A 27,564-nucleotide genomic window follows, 5' to 3' on the forward strand; every position below is an offset into this window, starting at 1 on the left:
AATTTTTGGATTTCTGACAATTTGATAGTTAAGATGAAATGACGGTCAAGAAATGGTATCTCTGTTGTTTTAAACTGACTTTCTGAGGGACTCAGACCATCTTTTCATTCAGGGACTTTCTCTGTGAACCAGGCTGTCGGTGAGTTTTGTCCCGTCCTGTCATGCTTTCAGGTTTTTTTTTTTTTTAAATGCATTTCGGCCTTTTGTCTGTGGCACAAGCTGCAATTATTTTGTCTTCCATCTGTCTTTTACTACGCTTACGGTGCATAGTAAAACACACCATAACATTCTGCAAATGTTTCTTTAATCCCTAAGTACTTAAACTTATCAGCCTTTACTATCCTTCCTTCTGAATCCGGGTAATAATAGTTAAGATTTCCTTTCTCCCATTTCTAAAGGAATTTATCTGTTCCTTGTGGGGCTTGTATGGTTTCATGTTTTCACATTTAGGTCTCCGATCTTATTTTGCTGATTATGTTTTTCTGGTCTTTTATGTCCTTGCTGATTCTCTGTCCACTTGTATCGAACTATAATCAGGGACTTCTTTTTCCTTTTGGGTCAGTTTTCATTTCACGTATTTTGAAGCTCTAAACCAGTCCAAATACATTTAAGGTGGTTATGTCTTTATGTTGAATTGGCCCTTTATTATGACAAAATGTCCTCTTTATCCCCGGAAAGGCGCTTGTCCTGACATTTCCTCTGTCTCATGTTAACAGAGTCCTCTAGCTTCCTGAGTAATGCCCGCGTGGCCTCTGAGTCCAGAACCCGTGGAATGCATTATTTGCACGGGTTCAAGAGAGGACACTGAGAACGGACCGCAGAAAGCTGAGAATCACATTGAAGTGAACGAGAAGCCTAACCAGACCTGCGGAGAACAGCTCCCCCCGCCCTGGGACGGGACAGTGAGCGGAGAGTGAACACTTCCGGGGTGCTGGTGCAGCGATCTGGACGTGCAACGTGCATTTTGTCCCCTTCGCAAACACGTGGAGGTCAGTTTGAGACTGAGCGCCCGTGCAGGCCTGGAGCCAGAGAAATAAACCTACGGACATTCATTACCGCTTATGGAATTTGTGTTCCTCCGTGAATAAAATCAATGTCTTTTTGGCAGCAAAGTGAATCACTAAGGTGAAGGGCAAGAGTCTATTTAGTGGGTAAAAGTGGATTATTGGCCAACGATACATCACAGGAACACTGACTAAGCATGACAGTGTGTATTTGTAACAGCACGAGTCACCTCGGACTTTAGGCTTTCATTGAGAAGACCCAGACTCACACATGAGAAAAGAATTGTGGGTTTAGGTATTTAAGAATTTTCAATTTTCAAAGGCTCCTTCTTATTTTATAGTTGAATGTTAAAGCTGAAGTTTTTTTATTATCCTTTATTAAAAGGCTACTTTTCCCAGCCACTCTTGTCAGGTTATCACCATATAGGTTAAATTCCAGAGACGGATTTACCATGAAATTAATGAAACTTTAACTTGACACCCTCACTTACACTGGCCCCTTTAACTTAGGTCCTCACTTTTGTACCTAATTTTGACTCCTCATTCCATATTCTTTTTCTTAGAGAGTCCTTAAAATTGTACAAGCCTCAGGGTACATAAGACCTCAAAATGCCTAGAATTATTAAAGTATTCTTATTCACCTCATTTTATTTAGTTCTAAAAACTACTATTTCATCCTAAAAAATTCTCTTGGATCTTGTTCTTTTTCCTTAATTTCTGTGGAAACTACTTTAGTTCAGGGCTCCTTCACTTGCAAACTCTGTCATGATGGCCTGATGTTGGTTTCCCTGACTGCACTCTCTCTCCAAATGAATCCACCCTACCGAAAGCTGCCAGACTAATTTAAAAAAAAAATACAAAAAAACACTGCTTATTTTGCAAAACTGCCATCCAAGCTTGAGATATTTTGGTGACTTCCCACCATTACTGATCTTCTAAAACTGGGATGCTTAAATGCCCAGGTAGAAGTGACAATCAATCAGAGGACATGAAGCCAGAAGAGAAATGTGACCCATTTTTCTAGAGCATCATTTTTCCTTGATGGCAAGTGATTTAAACGATTACTTTCCCTTTCTTCTCCTTGCTTACACCAAACAGATATCAAGTTGAATGTAAAAAGAAAAAAAACTTTTGGAGCTCAGATGCAGAGAACGTGATTCATCATTATTCTCGGCTCATGACACATTCGCATCATTCAGAATACAGCAAATCCCCATGAAATCGCCACCGAGAAAATCTGGATGCATGTTTATATTTACTTTCACCTCTTTGATCATCCATTGCATCGCCCAGCCTTCCCAAAGTAACACCGGCCAAATCAACATTCTTGTTTTTCTCTGTAATATTGCAGGTAAATATAGTCCTAACAAAGCTCAGGCATGGGGATTTTTAGTTATTAACCTTATAAAGTCTACCACATGCTGCACGTAATTCTTAAGGGCTTAGTCTTCCCACTCACTATCATGTTGTGAGGATTAATCCATATTGTGGCCTTTAACTGTAGTACATTCATTTGGAGTGCTATATAAATATATCCTAATTTATTTATGTATTCCTCTATCTGTAGATGGACATGTGGATTGTTTTCAGATTTTGGTATAAAGGAGCACACTCACGTGATGGTAAACTTTGGGAGGGTGGTTTTCATGGGGAAAACTTTGAAATCTAAAGATCAGTACAAGTGAGAGCTTACAAAACCTGGAAATAGGATAAAGGGATCTGGCAGACATAGAAAGATGTTATGTGAACTTGCCACTAGCCCTGGTTTTCAGTGTGGGGCAAAGGGTTAGGATACTGTTTGTTGCCCTGGAGAAGGAAACGTTATGCCAGCCGTCCCTGGTTCTGTGGCATCAGTCACACGGGAACAAATGAAATGATTCCCACCTCTGCATTTTATTGACTGCAAGAATTTTTCTCTCATGTTAACACCTGTGAATGCTTTGCATCTTACAACAAATGGCGTGTCATGGCTTAGTTGTTTATTATCTTTTTTAGTGGGATATGGTGTATCTTACAATCAATGGCATGTTGGATTTGATGAACTAGGTGTGCCGGGAACTGCTTTAAATGCTTGATAATATACTTTCTCATTTCATCTTCATAAGTTTTATGCAGCTGGTGTGAGCAACGTTTTACAGATAAGGAAACTGAGGCTCAAGGACTAAACGATATGCTCAAGGGCTATCGTCAATTAAGTGGCATGGCCAGAACTGAAAACCAGGTCTGACTTCACCATCCCGGTCTCCCTGCGCTTCGACGTTTACCACGGGCGACACACAGCTGAATAAAAACCTACCCTATCTGAACTACTCAAATCGAGGTGTGGCTCAAATGGGAGGCCTTCCTAACTCCTCCGGGTAGAAGCAGTCTTGACTTCATCTGCGCTCCCGTCACATTTTATCAGTACCTCTTTAACATCTTATTACAAAGCATAACTTAACAGTATCTTAATCACCCTCTCTGATCCGACGGCGCCTACCACTGTCCCTGCCACCTAGTAGTTCAATGTCTGCGAGGAGGAGACAGGGTCTTTGCGGCCAAGCCTCCAGGGAAACAAGGAATGCACACATAACTAAACGAGGCCTAAATTAGTACTACCCGAGAACCAAAAGTAAAGTGCATAGGAGTTAAAGAGAAAAAGAGGCAATGACAGCAACATGCCAGAGGGAGCCAGTTCCACGCACCCACGCACGCACGCACGCACACACAGCCTGACAAAGCTGAAAACCGCGACACAGGCTGAAACCCAGCTGCTGAGATATATTCTTTAACCTGTACAGCATTTTTTTTAATTTTAAGGAGTTTCCGGCACTTATAATTGAACTTTCAGATACGATCAGGATTTCTGGATTTTCCTGGAAAACGGGAAGGTTCTGGAGACTGGGTGCCCATTCTCCAGGGAAACCGGCCGGATGCTCCCTAACTCATTGCAGCGCCTCCCAGCACTTGCTCACGGCCAGACTGCAGAAGATAACGTCCGTCTGACCCCTGCAGACACCTTCACGTCCCCTTCCCTAGACACGCCACCCGCTGCTGCACGTATCTTCCGGGGTCCGTATCCGGCCCTCGCTCTGCCCAGAGGCCTCGACGGTCTCCGCACGCTCGCCTCCTCCAGGCACCGCTCGGCTCCTCTCGCTGGCGTCCCCCGATCACCCCGCGCAGGGCTCCCCGCTGCGTCCTGCGCGCACCTCCTCGCCCACCCCCACGAGTGCCCCGCCTCCGCCAGGAGGCGCGCTCCCGGAAGCCGGCGGCGCACGGCCTCCGCGGCCTGGCGCCTCCGCACGGGCGCTCGGCGCGTGTCGTACGTGTCGGCGGAAGTCAGCCTTCCGACTTCGTGGCACACCGAGGCTCGCCCACGTAACCGGCCGCCGAGGTGGGGCCGACGCAGACGAGCCCCGACGCGGGGCTCCTGGCCACCCCGCGAGCCAACGCACCGGGCCAGGTCGCACGCCGCGCCCCGTCTCAGCCGCTCAGGCTCCACCTCTCGCGAGACCCGGCTGAGCGCCAGCCCTCCAGCCCAGACAGCCGGACTCGCGCGGCCACGCCCCTCCGCGGAAGGAGCCCTTCCGGGGCACGGCGCCGGAAACGGAAGTGCGGCCTCCAGGCTGTGAGAGTCGCGGTGTTGCTCGGTGGTCTTGCAGTCTCGGCAAGTCTTTTTCGCTGCGTTTTTCCTGGCTCTCGAGCGCTTCCCCCCTAGCGGGTGGGAGCGCAGAGACGGACGTGCGAGATGAGCACCATGTTCGCGGACACGCTGCTCATCGTTTTTATCTCCGTGTGCACAGCCCTGCTCGCCGAGGGTGAGTGCGGCTGCTTCCCCGACGTTAGAGCAGTCCCCTGGGAGAAGGATTCAAGGCCTGGGGTTCCCCGCGCCACCAGCCTCGCTTGCTTGAGGGCTCATCTACTTTACTCCGGGGTGGGGGGTCTTAGGGCGACTCGTGGGCAGGAGCGGGAGGGACCGTGTGGACTCGGTTACCCAGGTTCCTTTGGTGTGGAGTAGATTTATTTCATTCGCGTATTTGCGGAGACACCTTCACAGCACGGCACAGTTGCTTTGGTCGGAGAGTCTGTTGTCTTAATCTGGAAAAAATTAACTGCTGGTACATATAAAGCACAAAGTTGAGATCCCTGCTTAACCAACAGTAGCGCCTTTCTTGTAACTGTTGCAAACATTTCTCTGTGCGCATGTCGCTTTTCGTCTTTCAGGTATAACCTGGGTCCTGGTTTACAGGACAGACAAGTACAAGAGACTGAAGGCGGAAGTAGAAAAACAGAGTAAAAAACGTGAGTATGGCAACATCCTTTAGAAATAGTTTCAACAGGTCAAGCTCATTGAGTACACCTTCGCAGTGAATATTTTAGGAGCGCGAACTGAACACTTTATAGGACTACAAAGATGAATCCAGCTTGAAGCCTATTAAGAAACAAGAATTTAATGTGAGACGTATAATGCAAACTAGAGTAGAGTAAGGGCGGTGAGAGGTGCATGTTATGCGCCCTGGTGGTTCTAAAGAACAGGTACTATCCAGTTGTGAGGGGCAATGGGAGTCTTCGGGGTGCAGACAGCCTTGCAGCCCTTGGTGGGTAGGATCTGGCTGGAGAATGAGCAGGGAAAAGGGTTTCCAGGAAACAGTATATATGCAAACAAAACAAAACAAACCTCCCAAACCGAGTCAGGCGTGCTTGGAGAACAGGTCGTTATGACTGGCTTCAAGGTAAGTGGTATCTTCAGGGATAAGTGAGGTTTCGCTGGGTGAGGAGGTTGAAGGACTGTTTGATGAAAAGGTTAAGAACTCTAGCAGAGTTTGTTGTCTTTGAAATAAAACAGGAATTCTACAGGACACAGCTGAGGAGGCTACTAGAGGTATGACGTGAATAGATTCTTATAGGCTTGATTTGGCTTTCAGTGTTCTTTTCTGTCTTATAAAGATTAAACCGAACATTTACATCTGAAATTCCTATGATTTTCTGTATTCTGTGACTTTTCATTATGTCTTCATAAGAGTTTGAAGTTTTCTTTCTTAGACTATCTCATTGGATCCACATAGTAACTATTGTGGTCAGTTGTATAAATATTATCCTCCCTTTATAGAAAAGGAGATTGAGGCTTAGAAAAGTTAAATGACATGCTAATGTCACAGCAAACAAAGACTTAGAAGCCAGACTGGGGCTTTTAAAATTACAGTTTACTGTTCCTTTGCTTATTTATTGTCGATGGTGAAACACTCCAACATATTTATAACCAGGCTGGTTATTTTTGCCTTCACAAATGTGATCCTCTTTCAGGATTTTTCTGTTAGGGGAATGATGCCCTCATGCTTCCCATGGTGCAAGTCAGAGGCTTGATCCATTTTCTTCCTTTGGCTTCTGGGATACCCCGCTCTGATTCGGTGCTCATCTAGCTGGTCATTCTTTTGCAGTTCGTTATTGGTTCTTCTTGACCTCTCGTTGGAGGTGACACACCAACTTTTCTTTCTCTACACCTATTGTCTTGGTGAACTCACTGATAGGCTCTGTTTATCTTGACCTCTAAATTTATATCCCTAGGCCTCTCTTCTTAGTGGAAGATTCATACATCCAACTATCGACTCATCAGTTCCATTGAAAGTGTAATACACGTCTCAGACCCAACATGTCCACACTGAACACTTATTCCTCACTTCGAAGCCTGCGTCATTGGCAGCTTTCATGGTTGTGGGCAGTGACAGTTCTGTCCTTCCAGTGGCTCAGGCCCTCAGTCTTGTGTAGTTCTCTCTGACCCTTCTCTCCAGCCTACGCCCAGTGCTGCGGGGCTGCCTTCGCGGATACCCAGCATCTGACCACTTCCCACTGCTTCCACCGACAACTGCCATGGTCCAAGCCACCGTCGTTTTCTGCATGATGATCGCAAGAGCCTCCAACAGGTGTTTCTGTCTCCCTGTGGTCTGTTCCTGAGATAACAGGCAGAATAATCTTCTTAAAAGCCTATCAGGGCCTGCGCCTCCATCTTAACGCTGATGGTGTCCTGTTTTCAGTCAGGAAAAGCAAGTCCTTCCAGTGGCCCGCAGAGCCGCTTCCTGTTACTCCCTGCTGCGCCCACCTCACCTGCCGGCCCGTTCGTCGGTGGCCGCTCCGCATCAGTCACGCCCCTGTGCCTGGGACCTTTCTAACAGCTGTTTCCTCGGCCGAACGTGGTCTTCTCTATGATACCTGCTTAGCTGACCCTCATATCCACTTCAGATCTGTTCCAAGCTCGCCTCAGCGAGCCTTCACTCGAGCACCCTACTTCACACTGCGCCCCGCCCACCTCCTCCATGGCCGGGCCCGCCTCCTGATACGCTGTGTGATCTACTGACTTATGCGTTACTGCTCGCTGTGAATCGCCACTGGCTGGGAGGACAAGGCTGTGCTCCTTGTTCCCTCACATAGCCCGTGCCCCTGGAGCAGTGACCGCACGTGCCGAGTGAGTGTTTGGTGAATACCTGTTGATTTGCACTGTTTCTTCTCTCGCCCGCAGCGTGCAGTCCACTGTTGAGCCCTGTTACTCTCGTCTCCTGGATACTTTTCGCTCTTTCCTTGTCTCCCCGTTTCCGCCATCAGCACCCAGTCTACACTGCTGCTGTGTTTCATTCGGTCCCCCGCAGGAGCCTCCTATCTGCCTGCAGCCGCTCACGTTCATTCTCCGCAGTACATCCAGGGGGTGATTGTTCAGAACTTAAATCTGATTGTTACTCGCCCGTCTTAAAACATCCAGTTTCTTTCCATTGCTTTTAGGGTAAAGGTATGGCCCCAAGGTCGGCATGGCCTGGTGCCTCCCTGCCTCCCTCCCCTCCGGCCATATCCTCTGTCACGTTTTTTCCTCGCTCTCTGTCCTCTAGCCGCCCAGGCCTTTCCCACCCTCTGGACCAGCCTTGCTTTCCCGTACGCTGGGGCCGGGCCTTCCTATCTGTTGTCCCCTCCACCTGGGATCGTTTGCCTGACCTGTCTGGTCTAGGCAGCTCCTACTCAGTCTCAGTCTTCAGGTCTCAAAACTCTCTTTAGTCCCACAAACAGGACTCTGCTTTATCCACATGCCCTTCCTTAGAGAACCGGGTCATAATTACAATTTACCTATGTGTGATTATGATCATTAAGATCAAGTCCTCTCTCCAGCTAAACGTACGGGGCCAAGGCCATTGTACCTGTAGCACTTACCATAGTAGCCTAGATTAGGTACTTGATAAAAGTGTTCCATCGATTAAGGAATCAATCCTCTCTGTGGTATGAGACCTTGTATAGTCTTTGTGAGAAATTGCTCTGCCGTGATTATAAACTAGTTGGCCAGTAGGCAGTGGCATCCGTATATAAATTTCTTCATGTCACGTTTGTCCATGAGTAGTCTTATGAAATACAAAACACGTTTAGCTTCAAATGAATATTTGTTTAGGTGTACATTTGCTTATCTTAAATATTTACATAAATAGATTTTGGGCTTGTCTCTTTACACCAGAATTCAAAGTGATATAGTTGCCAGGCAAAGCTTCCGTAGTTGTAATTTTTAATATAATTCCTTAGTATGTTTGTTCTGCAGATAAATAATTACGAGGTAGGTGGATGATAATTGGTGTGACTCATGGTGCTTCTCCTGGTCTTGGGTCCTCTAGATAATCTATCAAAACCCAGCATGGTCTACGGCCATGCCATCCTGAACAAGCCCGATCCCTTCTGATCTTGGAAGCTAAGCAGGGTCGAGCCTGGTTAGTACTTGGATGGGAGACCACCTAGGAAGGCCAGGTGCTGGAGGCGTAAAGTAATTTTTTTTTTTTTTTTAATTTTAAAAATAAGAGATCGTAAGCTGACAAGGTCCTTGCAATCTGTGAGGTCAACCAAGGGTTGCCTCACCTAAAAAAGTAAATAAAATGAAAAAAAAAAATAACCCAGTGTGCATGCGCTACTTTTATTTGATTGCTTCTATGTAATACTTACCATGGTAAGTGCACTGCAAAATAAATGGGCATAGATCCCGGCTTCTAGATATTAATAATCAAAGGGACAACTATTTTACGTAGCATGGGAGACATTTAACAGGAAGAAATGAGGTAAATTCCCTCCCGGAACACATGTCCTGGCTGCGAATATATAATCCCCTCTGACATTCTGCATTCGGAAAGTGGTTGGGTCTAGGCGAGGAGAGTTTGTAGAGCTCTCGAGAGATATGAGTAGATTTGAATCAGGATTAGATGTGGATTTCCGGTCCCATTCTGACCTTTGGCACTATTTGGCGAACACTGCTGTCCCACTGTGCTGGGGCCTTTGACAGACTCTTTCTCAAAGGTGTTAAGTTGCTTGATTCAGATGGTCTCTGTATATCAGTAAATTAGGTGAGCTCAAAATACCAGAAGGTCTCTTTTCATTGTTACTTTTTTCATACAAACTAATGAAAGGACAGGGGAAAGATTAAAGTGCATCTAATTAACCTCTGTAACAAAATTATTGAGAGTATTAAGCACAAGTTAGTGTGAAGTGTTTCTTTTGTTTCCAGTCAAACGGGATGGAAACTTTTTGAATACTTTCTGACAACTCTGGGATTCAGAATGTAGCAATACCAGGTCCTGGGCAAAAGTGTGTTTCTGAGTAGACCTCTTTAGGTCAACTCTGCCATACCCACTTGTGGGGCGAGCTTCTGGTGAATCAGTATCAACACAAGTTTCTTTGCAACAGAAGTTTCTGATGGTTAGAAAACCATCGGATTGATTTATTCTCTCCCTAGAAAAGACCGTTCCAGCCTCAGCCCGGTCTGTGAGACGACGGGCGGATGCTCATAGTGTCGTCTGGTGTTGCTGTTGTGTAGCTGTTGGTGTTTTTCCCCTTGTTTTTTATGCAGTCAGGGTTCAACGCCAAGGAGCTGTAGTACAGTCCTGAGGTGGGAAAGAAATATTTTTGTTTCTTTGGTTAATAATAAAGATAAAGAGTAAAATAGTGTTTTCTGTCCATTTTGGTTTTTAAAATGTTATTTTTGTAGCATCTTACAGAATTTGACTTAAATTCCTTTGATGATTTCTTACTAGCAGATTCATTCTAAATTTCTCTCTTTTCCCTGATGTATATTTTAATTTTTTTATCTACCTAGGACAGTACCTGTTTCTTCGACACCCAATGTATATTCACGTACACACACACACATTTTAGCACTTCACCATTTCATTTGCAACATCATGGTCAAATTTTTGTCGTTGCTCATTATTTTTTATTCGGCTAATATTATTCGAGGGCCCCTATGTATCAGGCACTATGCTAAGTGCTGCGGATATAATAGTGAAGAAATTGGACTGAATTTTTGTCCTTTGGGAGACGAGAAAAAGGACAAAATCATAAAGAGTTATTTTAAGTTTCACAAAGTTCTGGGATGGAAACGCAGGGGCTGAAATAAAGGACGTGAGGGCTGCCCTGCCGAGCAGAGGGGGCCGCCCCGGGCTCCCCGAGGAGCAAGGAAGAGGGCGAACGGTGCCCCAGTGACAGGCAGCAACCCGAGCAGGTTCGATACCTTGAGCTGAAGGGACCCTGGTGAGACCGAGGATCTGACAGCGGGTAGAGACCGGCGCTGGCAGGCAAAGGTGGCCGTGTGGACGACCAGAGACTTTCATATTACTGCTTTCATAAAGCAGTCGTACCAATTCTGCTTTTACTTTTAATTTTTTAAAAAAATATTTTAGGCGACATAATCCTTGGTTGACCTCACAGATTGCAAGGACCTTGTCAGCTGACAATCCCTTATTTTTTTATTTTTTACGCCTTCAGTACCTGGTCTTCCTAGGTGGTCTCCCTAGGTGGTCTCCCATCCAAGTACTGACCAGGACCGACCCTGCTTAGCTTCCGAGGTCAGCCCGGATCGGGCTTGTTCAGGGTAGCACGGCTGTAGACTCCAATTCTGCTTTTAGAATTCGGCAGCGTACTTAATGTAATAAGGGACAGTATCCTACCTACCAATTCTCTTTAATGCAGTGTTTAGAAATAGTACACATCCTGTATCGTTTGCTAGTACAGGAAGTGTACTGAGATAGTACACAGATAATATAAATAAACTAAGTAAAGGTAATTTTGGCATGTCTATTCTTAGTTCATTCACAGGGGATTAAAGATAGTGAATATAAATATACCACTCCTTCAAAAGTTTACCGTCATCATATTGAAATACATCAAGAAGAGTTGTCTTATCTTTTTTTGGCTCTTGCTCTGTTCTCCCTATCCTGAGCATGTGTCTGTGTTTTCTATACTGTCATGGTTACTTGTTGATCCCTACAGGGCGTGGGTCACGTTAATCTTTTATCTCCCTAGAACAGTCCCTGTTACTTGGACAGCCAATAGCCAAATGAATAAATTCCCGTCTTCTACTGTGAATATGAGAATGCAACCGCAATTAACCATACTGACATAAGAGAGCGGAATTTGAAAGTTGTGCTTAGACTCCACCCAAGGCAACCTCCCTCAGCCGATGGTCTGAAAACCGTCTGTTTTGGTTATGACTGTGTTCTTGTACAACACTTAGTTTGATGAGGGATGCTTACAGTATTGCCGTTTCAGTTGCAGAATGTCGTCTACCTTTCGCTGTCAGCAGGTGTGGGAGCAGACCAGCTGACTTACTCGTGATCATAATCAAAGTCTGTGTAATGTTCCCGTAAACTTCCTTTGTTGGTTCAGCTGTGATAAAGCAGCCTTTGTTTCTTTAGCATAATGCACAATTAATTTTCACTGTGTCACCATCTTGCTTGCAGTGGAAAAGAAGAAGGAAACAATAACAGAGTCAGCTGGTCGACAGCAGAAAAAGAAAATAGGTAAGACGAGTTATCGGTATACGCAACGTTTAGGTTTCTTGGAAAAAATACGTGCTCAGCAGATGGTGATACCACGAAGACGTTAACGGTGGTAACCCATGTTCGTGTAACTTCATGGCTTTCAAAGAGCTTCCAGACGGTGTCTCACTCGATTCAACCATTTTGTAGGTCAAGTTTAAGCAGTTGCTCCTTTTTGTCTCAGCTGCGAAAGTTCAGTTTTAGTAGAATGATGTTGACCGTTGTGGCTTTCGAACTTGGCGTGGTTTGTAAAAGCACTGTTTTCTTATGTAAATTTATAAATTTCAGTCCTAGATTAAGCCAGACCGTCAGAAACTGGGAAACCTAAACTGCATTTCGGGGGGCTTTGCAGACTTGCTGCTGCTCTGTCTCCCCATGCCGTCTGCACTGCCGGGCGTGGCCCGAAGCCCTCGGCCTGATGCAGCGTGGCACAGGGCCACCGCAGGGGGTTTATCCGCAGCCCCCCACCATGCTCTCCTTACGCGACATGGACGCTTTCCGTTAGTTTTCAAGGTTAAGAAAAGCAGTGACTCTTGTAAATAATTGATGTGTTTTATTTCGGGGACACTGTGCTGAACTGCCGTGTTTTTCTGCCCCTCCGGAGCGGCTACTGGTCAGCGCGGAGCCGGATCGTGCCCAGCCGCGTCCCGGGACCGGTTAGGCGCGGTTCTGTGCGGTGACCCCCGCAGCTTCGTTATCACGAGCGCCCGGTGCCCCACTGAGCTTATTTACGGAACTTCCCGTGACAGTGAGGGGCCCTGCAGACAATTTTCAGTAAGGGGGGCGCAGGTCTGCGTCCCCAGAAGCGCGTCATCACCTTCCTAGGTGAGGCTCTGGAGGGGTCCTGGGTCCAGCCGTTAATTTGAGACTGAGCTGTCCGTGTTCAGAGGGTTGGTCCCGTTTCCCGTTCCTGGTTTCCGTGGGGCGTCTTGGCTGTTTCACATCCCCTGTCGAGGAGAGAGGCTGTTTACTTTTGACGTGTGAATTGCATTTAGCCCTTTTGACTGTGGTCGGGTTACGTCAGGCAGCAAGGGATTTGTGTGGGGGTGGCTGTGACTCCACCCCCAGGAAACGCTGAGCTGGCTGGGCCCTACGAGGCACGGGTGTGAGACGCCCACTGCCCCCGGCCGCAGCCACCGCCTGGTCCTCGGGGTGTCATTTTGTCCTCCACTTTGTTTCGTGACCTGGGCTCCCCGTCAGCATCGCTCACAGTGTGCCCTCTAGGCCACCTGCGTCTGTATCGCCTGAGACGCTTGTTAAAAATGAGGGGTTCCGCGCCCACGGCCCAGGCCCAGACGTAACTGGAATCAGCTTCCCCGGCATGCGTCCGGATGCGTCTTGGGTGAACTACCGTTTGAGAAATACTGCACTGTATTGTAATTTTTCTCTTTCTATTTCCATACTTGATTTAATTTCCAGAGATTTTCTGGTTTAAATTCTTGAAAGAAGGAATCCGATTGGCTCAGCTCATCTTTTTACGCCATAGGTTGTGGGAAGGCGAGGATCGGCTGCCTGTGGGTCAGCGGTGGCAGGGAGGGCAGGGGTGCTCAGAACACTCGTGAGGCCACACTTTGTACAGAGAGGGCGGCGAGAGACACATGTCCCGGGGTCAGCACTGGCGCGGGGACAGCATTCTGAAGCTCGACTGAGTGGGGTCGGCATCTTCTTAGAGACTTGGAACATGGGAGGGCAGTTGTGAAATTTAATTTATTGGGGCCTCGAGTTCATGTATCCTTTCTAGGCCTTTACGCTGTCTGGATTTTCCCTGAGAGAGGGCTGCCTCTGGCATTTAATTTAAATTTCGCTCTTTCTTCACTTCCCAATCTACATGAGATTTCAAAGGTCTATTATTAACTCGTCTCCCATCCAAGACAACTCAGAATGTAGAACTGTCATGGGTTGCCTGACTTTTTGTCTGTAGAGTGACATCTGTGCTCATCGATGGAGTTAGTGTAAGGCCACACTTACGGTACAGAGTTAGGACGATGCCAGAGGTAATTGTTTAAGTTGAACTTTAAATGTCATCTCGCAGAGTGACACAGGAACAGTCTTCCCGCCGCCGGTCAGCGGGGTTTACTGCGGCTCCGCACTCGGCGCCGTGGGTGTTAACCGGCCCATTTCTCCTTCCAGAGAGGCAGGAAGAGAAGCTGAAGAACAACAACAGAGATCTGTCCATGGTGAGAGTCCTCCACCGCTGCCGGGGAACCACGCGGTGCTTTTCAGCGAAACACCCTGATTTGCATCGAGCCTGCCGCAGCCGCCTTCTCAGAAATGTCTCGTCTGTGAAGGCGGCGGTGACGTGGGTGTTGGCGGAGCAAACGCGAGTAAAACCGCGTTCCGGGCTCAGCCGCCCTCAGTCACGTGACGCGCCCGGAGGCCGTCCCGGAGGCCGTCCTGGAGGCCGTCCGCACAGTTCTCGATCAGCTCCCCCCTTGCGTTCGCTCTCTGCCCCTTCCTTCCGTTGGCGCTGACGCTGGTCTCGTGGTGACCGGGGATCCGGTCCCAGGGCCGGAGCTGGAGCAGTCCGATGGCCTTTACTGGGGCCTCTGGGTCTTTCGAGGGGCCCTCCGCTCTGAGCGTCCGGCATGCCGTAAGGAGCAAGGGACAGCGAGGTCGTCGTCCGTTCCCGCGTTACTTGTGAGGCGTGGAGCCCGTCACGCTTCCGCCTGTCTTTCTAGGGCGCAGGCGGCCTGGTGGTGGGCGGACTCATTTACTACTTCATTTCTGCACATGTAACATAAGAAAGCTGAGCTTCGTGACAATTGTCTTTCACTTACTGAGAGACCTTTACTATATTTCTCTCAATTCTTAAGTTTATAGTTTAGAGGTACATTTTTTAAGTAGCTTTTCTGTTGACATAATTGTCACATGTTCACCATAGCACATTTGGAAACTACAGAAAGAAGGGATAAAAATTGCTCGTAAACCTATCATCTAGATATAACAACTTTATACTTTATTCATACTTTTAGGGCACGTAATTAAGAAAGACGTTAGCTTTAAATCGCAGAATACCTAAATAACGATGGCTTAAACGGAGGAAGGGATTTTTTTTCCTTGCTCCAGAAGTCCGGAGGGTGGTGGTCCAGGCTGATTGGCAGGTCCGTGTGTCGTCAGGGTCTCGGGGCAGCCATCCTAGCTGAAGGTTGGATATTGGTTGGCGCCTTAGGCGTTATGTCCTTTGCTCTGGGCAAGAAGCACGGGCAGAAAGCCTGAAGGGATGGACGCTGGTCGTCTGTCCCTTTTGAAAGTCCTGTCCGCACGTGGACCTTTACCGATAGGCCAGAATCGAGCCTCTCGACCACCCCAGTCCTACTCCTCAGGAGGCGGCCGGGGCGGAGCCCGCAGAGGCAGAGGGCGGGGAGGTGTGGGCAGCGCGGCGCGCGCGTGGGCTCCCTTCAGCGGGGCCGGGTCTGCTGGTCTCCACACAGGTGCGCATGAAGTCCATGTTCGCGATCGGCTTCTGCTTCACCGCCCTGATGGGGATGTTCAACTCCATGTGAGTACCCCGCGTGGCCGCGCCCGGCGCACGGTGTGCGCGCGTGTGTGTGTGCGCGTGTGAGCGATGAACTTTTTTTGGTGATGTTTTATTTTGATATTTCAAATTTATAGAAAAGTTACAAGAGTATGTAGCCATTGTCCAGACTCAACAGCTGTAAACGTTTTACCCACCTGCTTCCTCGTTTCCATCGCCATACTGTGTCGCGTACTCACATGTACGTTTCTGGAGTTGCCTGAGTCATTCGAGAGTGCCGTGGGCTCCGTGCTCCTTTACCCGTAGCTGCTTAAGCGTGTATTTCCCGAGAACACGGATATTCTCTTATATGACCTCAGTCCAGTTATCCAAATCCAGGAAATCTAATTTCGCTAGAATACAATTACATGAGAACTTTTTCACTCTCTGATAGTGTAGCTCTTTTCTGTACAAGGCAAACGCTAAGGCATTCAGAGCCTTCGGAAGGAAGGTAGTCACATGCAGGTGCTCGACTCAACACAGAGTCCTTACGCCGGCCGTCTTGTCTGAGGATGAGCTAAGTCACTGCCGTCTGAACCAGCCGGCCTGAGTGGCTGCGGAACGGCCGAAGGTGACAGGCAGCCACTGACCCCCTTTCGGGGCCCCCCGAGCCCTCCCGCGTGGGTAGAGTTCCCCTCAGGCACTCTTTCCCTCCCCTTTCCCCTGCCTTTCCTCCCCCGCTTCATCGCTGTCTGCCTGTCACCCCCCCCCCCACACACAGACCCCGCACCCCCAGTCTCTTCTTCTGTCGCCATCCCTCAGGTTCTGAATTTGTGCCGGGCACTGTGCTAGGCCTTGGAATATAAAACAATGAGATGCGGCCCCTGCTTTCGGTAATAATCAAGGTTTTATGGGAAGAAAAGACATAAATATGTCGATGGATGTTACTATAGCAATGTGTGAGTCAAGTACAATTAGGGCAAGAAGGCAGTGGTTATGTGTACCTCACGAAGACCAGAGAAGTGTCTAGTGGTTTAGTACAGAGTTTTCACTAACTAACGAGGGGCCTTTGAAGGTTAAATAACTGACCCGAGGTATCCAGAAGTCTCATAATTTCTAACTTATGATTTTAAACTCTACTCTCTTTCACTGCCATGCTGTCTCTCGTATCTTCAGCACGTAGCGCCATGAAGTCGCAGGCAAACCAGACACGGAAAGGTTTCGGGGTTACCTAGTAAGCCTCGTTAGCACCCCTCCACTCGCACCTGCTGACGTGCGGCACGTTCTGGTGCTGTCGAGCTGGCTAAGCACTCATCTGTATTGTTTTTATTTGATGCTCAACTTCTTATTTTTCTCATACTTCTGATTTTTAAAATAACATTTTCATAGGTTCGCAGAGCGTGTGTGCGCGCGGGCAGCTGCGCTCATCGGCCTTGGCTGTGTCGCGTGGCCACCGCAGTGGCTTTGAGTCCCGCTCCGCTTGCAGGGCGGCGTTTGGCTCTGCTCCCTGGTCGTCTGTGCAGATGCCGATGGGACAGACTGCGCACCGGCTGCGGCCGTCGCCGGCCTGCACGTCGCGCCTTTCCTGACGCCGCTGGGGAGCACGTCGCAGTGCAGCAGCCTTCCGGTCTCGGCCGGCGCACACGCGCACACACACGCACACGCACACACACGCACACACACGCACACACATGCACACACGCACACCGAGTCTGAAGGGCTGCTCCGTGGAGAGGGCGTCTGCTTCAAACATCTCATTCTCCCAGGTCCCTGAGAAAGCTAAGGATCACTAGTTTAGAAAAGATCGATGGGAAAAATCTACGTCCTTCCTTACGTCCTCGTACTGCAGGTCTCTTTTTTGACTGTCACTCTTTCTTTGTTTCTTAGAGATCAAGGAACTTAAAGTTCTATTTCTGTTCCAGATCCTTTTCCGGAACTAAGAAGCTTGTCAGTCTTCCAAAAACAGCAGTTCTCTGTTTTCCCCTTTTCAGATTTGACGGCAGAGTGGTGGCGAAGCTCCCGTTCACGCCCCTCACCTACATCCAGGGACTGTCGCATCGCAACCTGCTGGGGGACGACACCACGGACTGTTCCTTCATCTTCCTGTACATCCTCTGCACCATGTCCATTCGCCAGGTGGGTGGCCACGCGCACTGTTAACGTGGACGGTCGTGGGCCTCACGATGCCGGCTGGGCCGGTGGCGGACCGCGCGCATGGTGGCGCCGTGCCGTCCGGCCTGGGTGTGCGGGAGGCCGTGCCCTCTGGGCGTGTGGGGTGCACTCTGCCGCCTTCCCCGGCCTCGTGCCCCCAGCCAGCTTTTCCTGCTGTGGTACCGGAGGTGCCTGCCTGCTGCTCAGAGGTCTCTCCGGTGCTCTTAGGAGCCCCGCCTCTCACCTGACGCTGCAAGGTGTGGTCCTGGGACGGGGCGGAGCCGTGAGGCCACACACGGGCCACAGCCCCTTCCCGCCCTCGGCCCTCGGTCCTCGGTCCTCGGCGCCACAGCCCCTTCCCCATCCTTCCTCGATGCAACTGCCCGAAGGTTCACAAGTAAAGACCGAGTCGGGCCGCCTGCTGCCATTTATTCTGCATTACACGCCGGCGCCTTTTGTCACTTCAGGAACCGTCTGGCGATTTTAAGTCATTCGCGGTTGGGACGAGTCTGGGCGATGGCAGTGCGGTCGGAACCCCTGGAGCGAAGGGTGGGGCGGGAGTGGGTAAGACGGTGCCCGTCACGCCCAGTCTCAAGGCCCGGCCCGGTTCTGTGGCCAGCGCTGCCCCACACGTGCGGAAGCTGCCCTCGCGCTGGCCGCGTTCGTTCCCAGCACTGTCGGTCTCTCCTGTTTGCCGTGGCGGGGTGGACGCAGCACAGGAGTGACCGTCCAGCCGTGGGCAGCCGTGCGGCCATCGCCCCGTCCATCCCTCAAGCTTTAGCGTCTTCCCAGACCGCACGCCCCACCCGCGCCCCCAGGGCCGCCGCGCCACGTTCCGCCCCGTGGATCCGGGGACTCCTGCGAGTGCACGCGCGGGGTCCGTCCCTTCGTGACCGGCGTGGCGTCGTGGTTCCGTTGCGCGTGTCGGGATGTCCTTCCTTTCTAAGGCCAGACAGCATTTCCCCGTGCCCGCACCACGCTCGTTTATCCGCCCACCTTCGAACGCGGCGTATAGACGTCCGGGTCCCCGTTTGCACTCCCTTCGGGGCCGTGCCCAGGGGTGGGGCGGCTGGGCCACCGCAGCCCTGCCTTAGTCGGCGGAGGCCTCGCCCTCCCGCTTGGCGCAGCCGCCGCGCCATCTGACTCGGCCCCCGCAGCCCGAGACGCTCTTTAAAGAGCACAAGTGCTTTCTGAGGGCCGCGCTTCAGCGAGGGAAGCCGTGATTTCACGCATGCAGAATTAACGTTTATGCAAAACGTGTCAAAACCGTATGTTTTACGCAGGCTACGTCCAGCGGTGGGGGTGGCCTTGCTGGTTTTGATGAGGAGTCTTCTTACACGCTGAGAATTCAGCACCTCGGAGAGTGACGGTCGCGGCCGTGACCAGGGTCTGCAGAGGGCCCACAGTTCATCACCAGGCTTCCCGGATTCACGTTTTCAGTCTTTTCCTTGTGAGAGGTTGCGCCCACTCTCACGTACGTCCATTGATCACACCCCAGGGTCCTAACCGTGACCCCCCTCCCTCGCTCAGTGCGAGCGGTGGTGATTCAGCCTACACGCCTTGCCTGCCTACCGCCCCGCTGCGTAGGAGGTGGATCGTCAGGCTGAACGGAGGGTGTCCGTCTGCTCCAGGCCCTCTGCCCTCTGCCCCCGCCCCCGCCCTCAGAGAGCTGGTGACCACATCAGCAGTGATCCCCGATGGAGTCCCCTGTTTGCCCTTCATCCCTTCAACAAAACCGAGCGCGAACACGCGTCCGGCTCCGTGCTGGGCGCCCAGCGGACAGGTGGAAACCAAGCTGACGTCAGACTAGGGTCCTCCCCCTCGCGGAACTTAACGTTTCTTTTGAAAGGAAGAGGTTGATTTCCCACCTATAGCTTCACTTTAAAAAATCGCTATCAAATAGGAGGGTGCGGAAGGACCTTTAAAATCACTTCTGTTATACTAATCATTCCAAGTGGAAGCGGATGAAACAAAATATTCCTGAGTCTGGTTTTCATCTGGTACATATTTCTCCCCATTCTAGGATGTTACTGATTATATGATTCACCGTTGAGTGAAGAGCTTTCAAGGAAAAGAAATAATTTTATGTTGATCATATAGGAATTTTAGACACGTTTCTCCTTTAAAATGGTGAGAAAGAGGAGGAATGCGCAGCAAGGTTGAGGAGGTTCGAATCTCGCTGCCGCTCGGGCTGAGTGCCCTTGGGGAAGTCACGGAACGCTTTGCTCAGTGGCCAGAGGGGCTTGGTGTCCTGCCTCGCGGTGTTGGGGTGACAGCGAGCCGGGACGGGAGCAGCAGTTCTGCAGGCTACACTTCTTTTTTTAACCAGCCAGTCTGTCCCCACCCCTGCACCCCTGGGGTATTTTTAAAATCACTTTGTTCCCAGCCTCAGACAGGACAAAATTTATTTTTACAGATCAGAACATGGCGATATGTCATATTAACTGAAAATAAATCTGATTATCTTTTCTCGTTTTATCCCCCTCTTGTTTACTTCCTCAATGTTTAGTGATTAATGATTAGCTGTCTTGACCTTCAACTCGCAGCTACTTCCTTTGTGTGAATTTGTAGCAGCGGAAATGGCAGGTTGGCCAGCTTCCATCAGAGGTGACGAGTGAGTCCAGGTAGTGACGAGGTTTCCTTAACCCCCGAAACAAGGGGACTTGCTTCTTTTTCCTGATCATGAGTCAGCGGTGGCTTGAGTACGTGGTTGCCTCCTCTATGTGAAGTGCTCTAAATCTCAGTAAAAATCCCGGCAAACTTACCCGATAAACAGCTAAGGGAAAACTGGTCTGTCTGCTTTATAAATTTACGATTTCACGTCATAGTAAATTTATAAGATTTCACATCATAGTGAAAGCTATGAACAGAATTGTCTTTTCTTTGAAAGCAAAAGGGGTTAGCGGTTCTGAGGAAATGTGGAGAAGGAGGTTCTCATTTTTTTCTCTTGTCACTCACATCTTAATACATAACTTCATGTACGTGTGACTATAAAGAAGGGTCAGTGAGAATTTGACATCATCTCCTTCAACAGGTGTATGTGCTCAGGATGGTGATAGAAATAAGTAAGGTTCACTTTTTCTCACACTTTCGGCTTTCCTAGGGAAGCCTGAGCATTTTGATATGCCCTGTATATGTTTAAAACCTGGCTCTGTGTCATGTCAGGGTTTTTTGAAGTCGTCAGAATGATGGAAGGACCAGATGCCTGCCATTTCCTGTGCCTCTGCCGCCTCATTAGTTTATGTCACTTTATTTAAGGTTCGGAACGTAATTCATTAACGTCGGGACAGCTCATCTCCAAGCAGGATATGTTCATTTGTAGGATTTAACTCCAGATCGGTTTGAAAATGTTCATGGTTCAGAAAGTGATAGCTCACTACTGATCGAGAAGAGCGGTTCTTCAGGCTTCTTAATCTGATCCTTTGTGGATTGTTTCAGCGCCCGTGTTCAAAGCTTCATTTAGGATGTTCTCCGTCACGGCTGAAGATTGGTTCATCTTCATAACAAACATGCCGGTAATTCTCGGATGCCGAGAATACAGGGGCCAAAAGCATGGTGTCACTACCCTGTGGGCACATAACGGCTATATAGGTTAGTGCCGTGGACATAAGGTTTTGTACAGAGGGACACCGAGGTGTGTCCTGGAGCACGAGCAGGGGTTTCAAGGCCCATCAGAGTGGTCGTGGCACGAGAAGCAGTGTGAGCAAGAGCGTGGGCGCTTGGAAGCGTGTCACGAATGCGGGGACCTCTGCGCCCCGAGTTGCTCGAGGTGTCTCGGGAGATGAAGCATGTCACCGCTCCACGTCTGCCTCCCAGGACAGCCTTCCGTGACTTCTTTTTCTTATCCCGCAAGTCTGCTGGTGACAAATTCTCTTATCTTCGTTTATCTGAAAATGTCTATTTTGGCTGCATTCTCGAAGGACATTTTCTCTGGCCGCCGTCTTCCGGGCGGGCTGTGTGTGCGAGTTTCTGTTTGCAGCATTTTAAACGCCTGTCCCCGCTCTGGCCTCCCCTGTCCCCGGCGAGGAGTCTCGCCTATCCTCGTGCCCCTGCAGGTAAGTGTCACTTGGCTCTGGCTGCTTTCCGCTTTTAAGTTTGCTTGTCAGCAATTTGACTATGACGTGTCAAGGATTTAGACAATTTTTTTTTTATTCTGCTAGGTTTTCATTAAATACAGGAAAATTTCAGCCGCAATATTTTGAAATGTTTTTTTCTGCCCCATTTTTTCTCTCCTGTTCTTTTGTGATTCCAGTTACCTGTTGGTCTTTTTGGCGTTGTCTAACGTGACCCTGAGGTCCCATGGAGTTTTTAAGGATCTTTTTCTCTCTTTTCTGTAGATAGGATGGTTTCTCTTGATCTGTCATCAAGTTCCCTGACTCCTTTGTCATCTCTTATCTGAGTTCACCATAAACCCATGTAGTGATTTTTAAGTTTTGATGTCGTATCTTTTAGGTCTAGAATTTTTTTTTTTTTTTTGGCTGTCCCTTTTCCCTGCTGAGATTTCCTATTTATTATGAACATTTTTTAATGTCCTTAGGCATAGTTATTTAACTGCTTTAAAAGCTTTGTCTACTAATTCCAACATTTAGATCATCTCAAGGCCAGACTCTTACCTGTTGCCTGTTCTCTTAAGTATATGTCATGTTTCCTTTTTCTTGATATGTCTGATAATTTTAGGTTGTATCTTGGACATTGTGGCTGATACGTTTTAGAGACTCTGGGTTCTATGATTCTTCGGAAGAGAAGGCACTGAGTTTGTTCGAGGAGGCACTTAGCTTGATGTTCGAACTCCAGAGTCCATCTGTCCCCTTTCAGACAGCACCCGAAATCTGTCGCGTTGGTCTCAGCCAGGCTGCTTGGAGGCCGTCTCATGCGTGCAGAGTTCGAGACTCGGCCAAAGATGTGGGCAGTGGTTAGATGTAGAATTTTGAACTCTCCCCTGTTAGCTCTCTATTTTCCAAGATTCTCTTTCTCAATTTTAAGATGCTCTGATTACCCTAATCCTTGTCCTTTGGTTCTTCAAACCAGTAACTGTACAGTTTCATTCTCTGTTTTAGACATCACATAGTGCCAGCTGGGTCCTACCATCCATTATGAAATTTAAAAAATAATAATAAAACACCTTGTCTTCCTTCATTAACCCAGAATTCAGAACATTCCCCTTGACCAGTCCTCAAATAAGGGGCTAAACAAGAGATTTAGGGAGTTTTTCATTGGAAAGATGGATGAGAGAGATAGAGATGGGTTGTTACTTGATCCTCTGACACTCCCCCCCCCCCCCAAAAAAAAATGGCCTTCCTTACAGAAGAGGCCTTTGGACAGTGGAGGACAGAAACTAGCCATTCAGAATTACAAAGGAAGCAGCGTCCCCTGGGCAGGTCTGACGTGCCCACCCCCCTCGCAGTTTTGGTTTCCACTTTGCCAGGCCATGTTGACGTCTGCGGTGTAATTTTTTACAATGTGGACATGTTCTAGAATATTCGCGCCACCGCCACAGGGGACTGCATAGCTCTTTGGAGATGTTTCTTGGGGAGGCTTGCAGGGCCCAGCGGGGGTACCCAACCCTATTTTATTCGTTTTCTGTATTGGGTTCTCGCATGAGATTTTGTTGAAAGGATTCTGTGGTTTGAAAGGGTCTGAAACTATTGATCTAGTGAGCCTTCTCCACACCTTGTTTTAAGGGCAAGGAAACGGAGATTTGGTAAAGTAAAAAGACATTGCTTATTATTTCGTCATCCAGTTTGCCAGTACTGGAGCGTAAATCTTCTGATTTTACTACCCAGTAATATTTCAGCTGCACCAACGTTTTATCGCCATTTTTCTTCAGTAAATATTTAATATTTATGTCATTCTCCCAAACAACCCATTCCGATAGAGTGCGAAAACCCTGGCATTGTTGCATGGGGACATTTGAGGTGTTTGGATTCATACGCAGCTTTGTGAGTACAGTAGAGATGTGGGAACTCGATGAGAAATTGTAATCGACTATAAGTGAAGTCTGGTTGCCATATGCCAGAGAATCGAAGAGGGAACTGGTGACTGTCATGGCTGTTATTTTAGCCAAATGACTAAGGAATAAACTTTAGCAGAATGTGTTTATTACCAATGGCCTGGGTCTTCCCAAGATATCCAGTTAGCAACCAACAACTTCCTTTTCTGATCACAGGTCTTTATCCTTTGCAAAGAGGAAGGAACGCAAATCCTGCAGTGGTATTTTTTTGAGGTTTTTCCTGCCAGTAGAAGGCGTGGTTACAGGAAAATGTTCTTCCTTTGTTTTCCCTTCCGACTTACTAATACTCCGGTTGTTACCCTAGTGCACAGGACTGGACAGAAATTCAAAAGAATCGTTTTATATTTTTCCAAAGCCCACGTTACGTTTTTCTGTGTCATCTTTATGATATGCTAAAACCCCTGTCTTTTAGCAAAATGTGCGCTTCTGGCCGAGGAGGACTAAGAGACGCGGGGCGGCACTCGGGGCGGGGGCGGGGGCCACGGGAGCGTTTAGAGGCGGCGACGGCGTGGAAGGGCCTGCCGCGGGCGCTGGCCCGCGGCCTGACGGGGGGGGGTGGGGGGCCTTTCCTTGTCTGCACACAGGGGTGCCGATCGGCACGTTCACCGAGTTGTGAAGATTTAAATAAGATGATATACATAAAGTGCTTAGAACAATGCCTGGCATCTGGAGAGAGCGCCAGAGAAACATTTGTCTTTATTTTAAATTACCCTGTTTAGGAAAGTCGGAAGCCATAAGTGAGAAAGTTTTTAATTAAGACTATTAACCATTACTATTATATTAATTAATAACTAACTATTGTTAATACAACTTATTTTTTCATGCGTCCTTGCAGTGTTCGTATATGTTTTTTATAGACTTTATTTTTTAGATCGGTTTCAGGTTCATACATAGTCTTCGTAATTGTGATTTAAGAAAAAAAAAATGGGCCAGGCCTATTTCGAAGATTTTTATTCCCGAGGCTTTTATCCGGTGGGGCGACTAATCCCACGTCACTCTGTCCACTCATGATCACCTTCCAGTGCCTCCGCCCACACCAGGGGGGCCGTAGCCTTCCAGGGGTCGGCTGTGTTTGTCCCCAAACTTTACGTGGGGTTTCCTTGCTGTACGTATGTAATTTAATTTAACATTATACTGACTAATGAAATCTGAATATAAAAATGTTTTCTTTGAGGACCAGTTTAATAAAAATGAGTTTCTAAAAATAGCTGTTGAATTAGATTTAAGTGAGACAACTGAGAAAGATGAGGGAAGGTGCTCAAAATCTCGAATTCTGGACCCAGATCACTTCTAAGTTCTCTCATTTCTTCGAGGAAATCGAACCCGAATATTTCAGTTTCAGAGGGAATGGAGCAGTGGTGACCAAACCCGCACAGAAAACCACGCTCGGGGAGAGGGCCTGGCATCGACACAGCCGATGAGCGCACTGTAAACGCTTCGCGTTGACATGAAAGGTGCCCATTCTCACGCTTCCGCACTCCAGACCGCCGTGCCATCCGGCCGGAGGGCCCTACCCTTCTGTGGTCTCTGCAACGCGGCAGGAAAAAGAACAGCAGTGATCATCCTGTTTTAGGTCGCAGTGGCACTTGTAACTTGTGTGGCTTTTCTTCATCTGGGATCTATGTCAAGCACTCTTCTACGTCTCGCATTAAAACCCAGTTTTTATTTTCCTCACAGAACATCCAGAAGATTCTCGGCCTTGCCCCTTCGCGAGCCGCCACCAAGCAGGCAGGTGGATTTCTCGGCCCTCCACCTCCGTCGGGGAAGTTCTCTTGAAATCAAGAAGAACCCTGTACTTCCTGCCTTTTTTTTTTTTTTTTAAGATGTTCAAATCAGACTGCCAACTACTTTGTAGCAAGAGCCACAGAGAGTGTTAGCGCGTGGGCCACTTTCTAGTTTTGAGTTGTTTCTAAACTTTCTGGATGCGATTTGAATGAGACGGCGTCAGACAAGTCACCACGCAGTGCTTGCAGCCACACATAAGTGTTTCTTAGGTAAGCGTGTTGGTTAGAGAAGTTCAGGTACGTTTACGTCACGAGAAGCAGCGTCCTGGTTCTACTCATGCCAACGTTTCCTGTGGGACCGACTCAAAGCTGCTATGCGCCGTGGAAGCTGGCTGTCCAGTCTGAGCAGTTAGCAGTCCAAAAGAAAATTTTAGTTGTTTAGTTTGTGACTCTTAATTGGAACTATCTGTGGTGTGTGTGTTTTTTAAGTCAAATACATGACCCATGATCAATAAAGAGGCCAAAATTTTAGCTCTTTCATCTACAAGGAGAGATCTATTTTGTTTTACCGTATTTCTAGATATACGCTTTTAGTAATCTGAACGTAAAGGTAAACATTGGCCAGGAAGGGCTAAAATAAAAGTTTTTAATGTCGTATTCTATCACGTTTGTCTCATCTGCTCAAGAGATGGAGTTGTCCGGTTATAGGAATGGTGAAACAGAAGCGGAAACGAAGTGACTCACGGGAGTATAAAAACGGGGTTCTCGGCCCGCCGTTCAGCTCGGCGCTTGTGGTCCTCATGGCCAGGCTCAGGGCCGCGGCCGCCCTCACTGGGTTCTGCTCCAATCCTAGGCTTCGCACCTTTTAACCCTAAATGCTTCAGGGCGTTAAAAACACATGGGATCTCAGTACCATCGACACATCTAAAAAACTGATGATTTTTGATAGCAGAAATTGTCCGTAGATGTCAAAACTTTTTACTTTTTTTTTTTTTAATGGGGAACCAAATAAGATAACTATCTTGCAATTGTTAGGTAAGCATTGCAAATCTCTTCTGCTCTGTGGTCATGGTTTTCAGTCTGGAGCCTTCAGAATCGCCTAGAAGGCTCGTTAAACGACTGCCAGCTCCACCCAGAGCTGCTGCTTCCGAGTCTGGCAGGGCTGGCGAGTTCGCACGTCTGCCGACTTCCAAGGCGACTTCCAAGGCGACTTCCAAGGCGACGCCGAGGCTGCTGGTCTGGAGTCTGCTCACGCTGCGTTCACCCCTCTCCCTGCCTCCCTTGCCGTTTATTCAGGAAACCGCGCTGTTCGCCCCGCTGGGTTTTCCTCCCTTCGGATTGCATGCCTGTTGTACATACTGTGGGCTGTCTCTTTTTGATCCATTGATTAATTGGGGATTGAGAAATGATGATATTCTAATGCAAGTATCCCTTCATTTATTAGGCAAGATACCACTGTAAATAGAAGCTTCCTCTCATCTACTGTTACCCAGTGGTACATTTTTTTTTAGAAAACAGAATAAAGCGCTCAACTGTCTAGTTTTCAAAACAATGAGTTGTTCACTAGTGTCCCCCAGTGGTGAACGTGTGTGTGTGTGAGATTAGCAATTCACGGTTGCAAACATTCTTGATTCACTTTGCTGAAGTTATTTTTCTCGTGGATGCTCAAATTGTCCCATTTTCAGCCAGTGAGGTGCTTCTTACGTTGTTCCTGGGTCTGTTTGACATGACCGTGGTTGTCATTGGTGGCATCTTTGCTATACGATAGGATGTGCAGGGCAGTCTCACATTTCCTGCCAGACGCGAAAGCAACACTTTCTCCAAGGAGGCCTGGTCCTCTCTGCCGCTGTTGGCAGACCGAGCAGCGGGGGTGCTCCCTGGACCGTGCACTAAGGTAACAAGTTTGGTTTTTGTTTTAAGATGAAACACATGAATTAATACTGGCGCTCCGCTCCCCACCTAAATCAGGGCTACAGAGCTTTTCCTTAATTTCTTTGACCTGTGTCTCTTTTAGCCCCTGCTAAGAATTCTAGTTTGGAGTAGCATGAATGATGGAATATCACATGCTTACACTTCTGAGCATGACCCCGGAGTGCCCATTCCACAGTCTCAGGCCGTCCACGCCAACGTTACTACCCACAGTGCGATGACCGAGGGCGGTTTGCTGTTGGGGTAGCTGGTGGTGGGTGTTCTGCAGGGGGCGCCCCGATACTGAGGTTTCGGGTCACCTGCTATAGTTTCCGTTCTGAGTTGACGCCACCAACTGGATCAATTTCTATGTGCACTCGTTAGTGTGATTTTATTTTCAACTTTCAGGCCATGCTCTTTCATCTTTTAATTATAAAAATGACAGGTGATGTTTTAATGGTGTCTGGGCCAGCCCACAAAAGCATAATTAACCTACGTGGAGACGGGC

General features: G+C 48.4%; 1 protein-coding gene and 1 pseudogene across 2 annotated transcripts; both read left to right on the forward strand.

Moving 5' to 3' along the window:
* Nucleotides 1-4,568: 4,568 nt before the first annotated feature.
* TMCO1 (transmembrane and coiled-coil domains 1) lies at nt 4,569-26,687 on the forward strand. Of its 2 annotated transcripts, none has more exons than XM_036234710.1 (7): nt 4,569-4,801; nt 5,208-5,285; nt 11,732-11,791; nt 13,940-13,986; nt 15,241-15,308; nt 17,255-17,399; nt 24,761-25,085. In XM_036234710.1, exons 1-7 carry the CDS (start codon nt 4,732-4,734, stop codon nt 24,854-24,856), a joined length of 564 nt encoding a protein of 187 aa, XP_036090603.1. In that variant the 5' UTR covers nt 4,569-4,731; the 3' UTR covers nt 24,857-25,085. The 2 variants fall into 2 exon arrangements, with proteins under 2 accessions (XP_036090603.1, XP_016004059.1); XM_016148573.2 differs by lacking the exon at nt 24,761-25,085 and adding an exon at nt 25,102-26,687 and having other exon boundaries at nt 4,577-4,801.
* Nucleotides 8,647-8,765, forward strand: LOC118613004 (annotated as a pseudogene).
* Nucleotides 26,688-27,564: the final 877 nt, after the last annotated feature.

This window comes from Rousettus aegyptiacus, unplaced genomic scaffold (genome assembly GCF_014176215.1).
Source record: "Rousettus aegyptiacus isolate mRouAeg1 unplaced genomic scaffold, mRouAeg1.p scaffold_m13_p_17, whole genome shotgun sequence".
Classification (NCBI taxonomy): Eukaryota; Metazoa; Chordata; class Mammalia; order Chiroptera; family Pteropodidae; genus Rousettus; species Rousettus aegyptiacus.

What these genes read in the sequence shown, in the direction of transcription:
- TMCO1 (XM_016148573.2), top strand. Translation starts at nt 4,732, where the DNA reads ATGAGCACCATGTTCGCGGACACGCTGCTCATCGTTTTTATCTCCGTG. An exon ending in ACAGCAGAAAAAGAAAATAG is followed by an intron (nt 11,792 to 13,939) that starts GTAAGACGAGTT and finishes TTCTCCTTCCAG; the next exon opens with AGAGGCAGGAAGAGAAGCTG. An exon ending in ACAACAGAGATCTGTCCATG is followed by an intron (nt 13,987 to 15,240) that starts GTGAGAGTCCTC and finishes GTCTCCACACAG; the next exon opens with GTGCGCATGAAGTCCATGTT.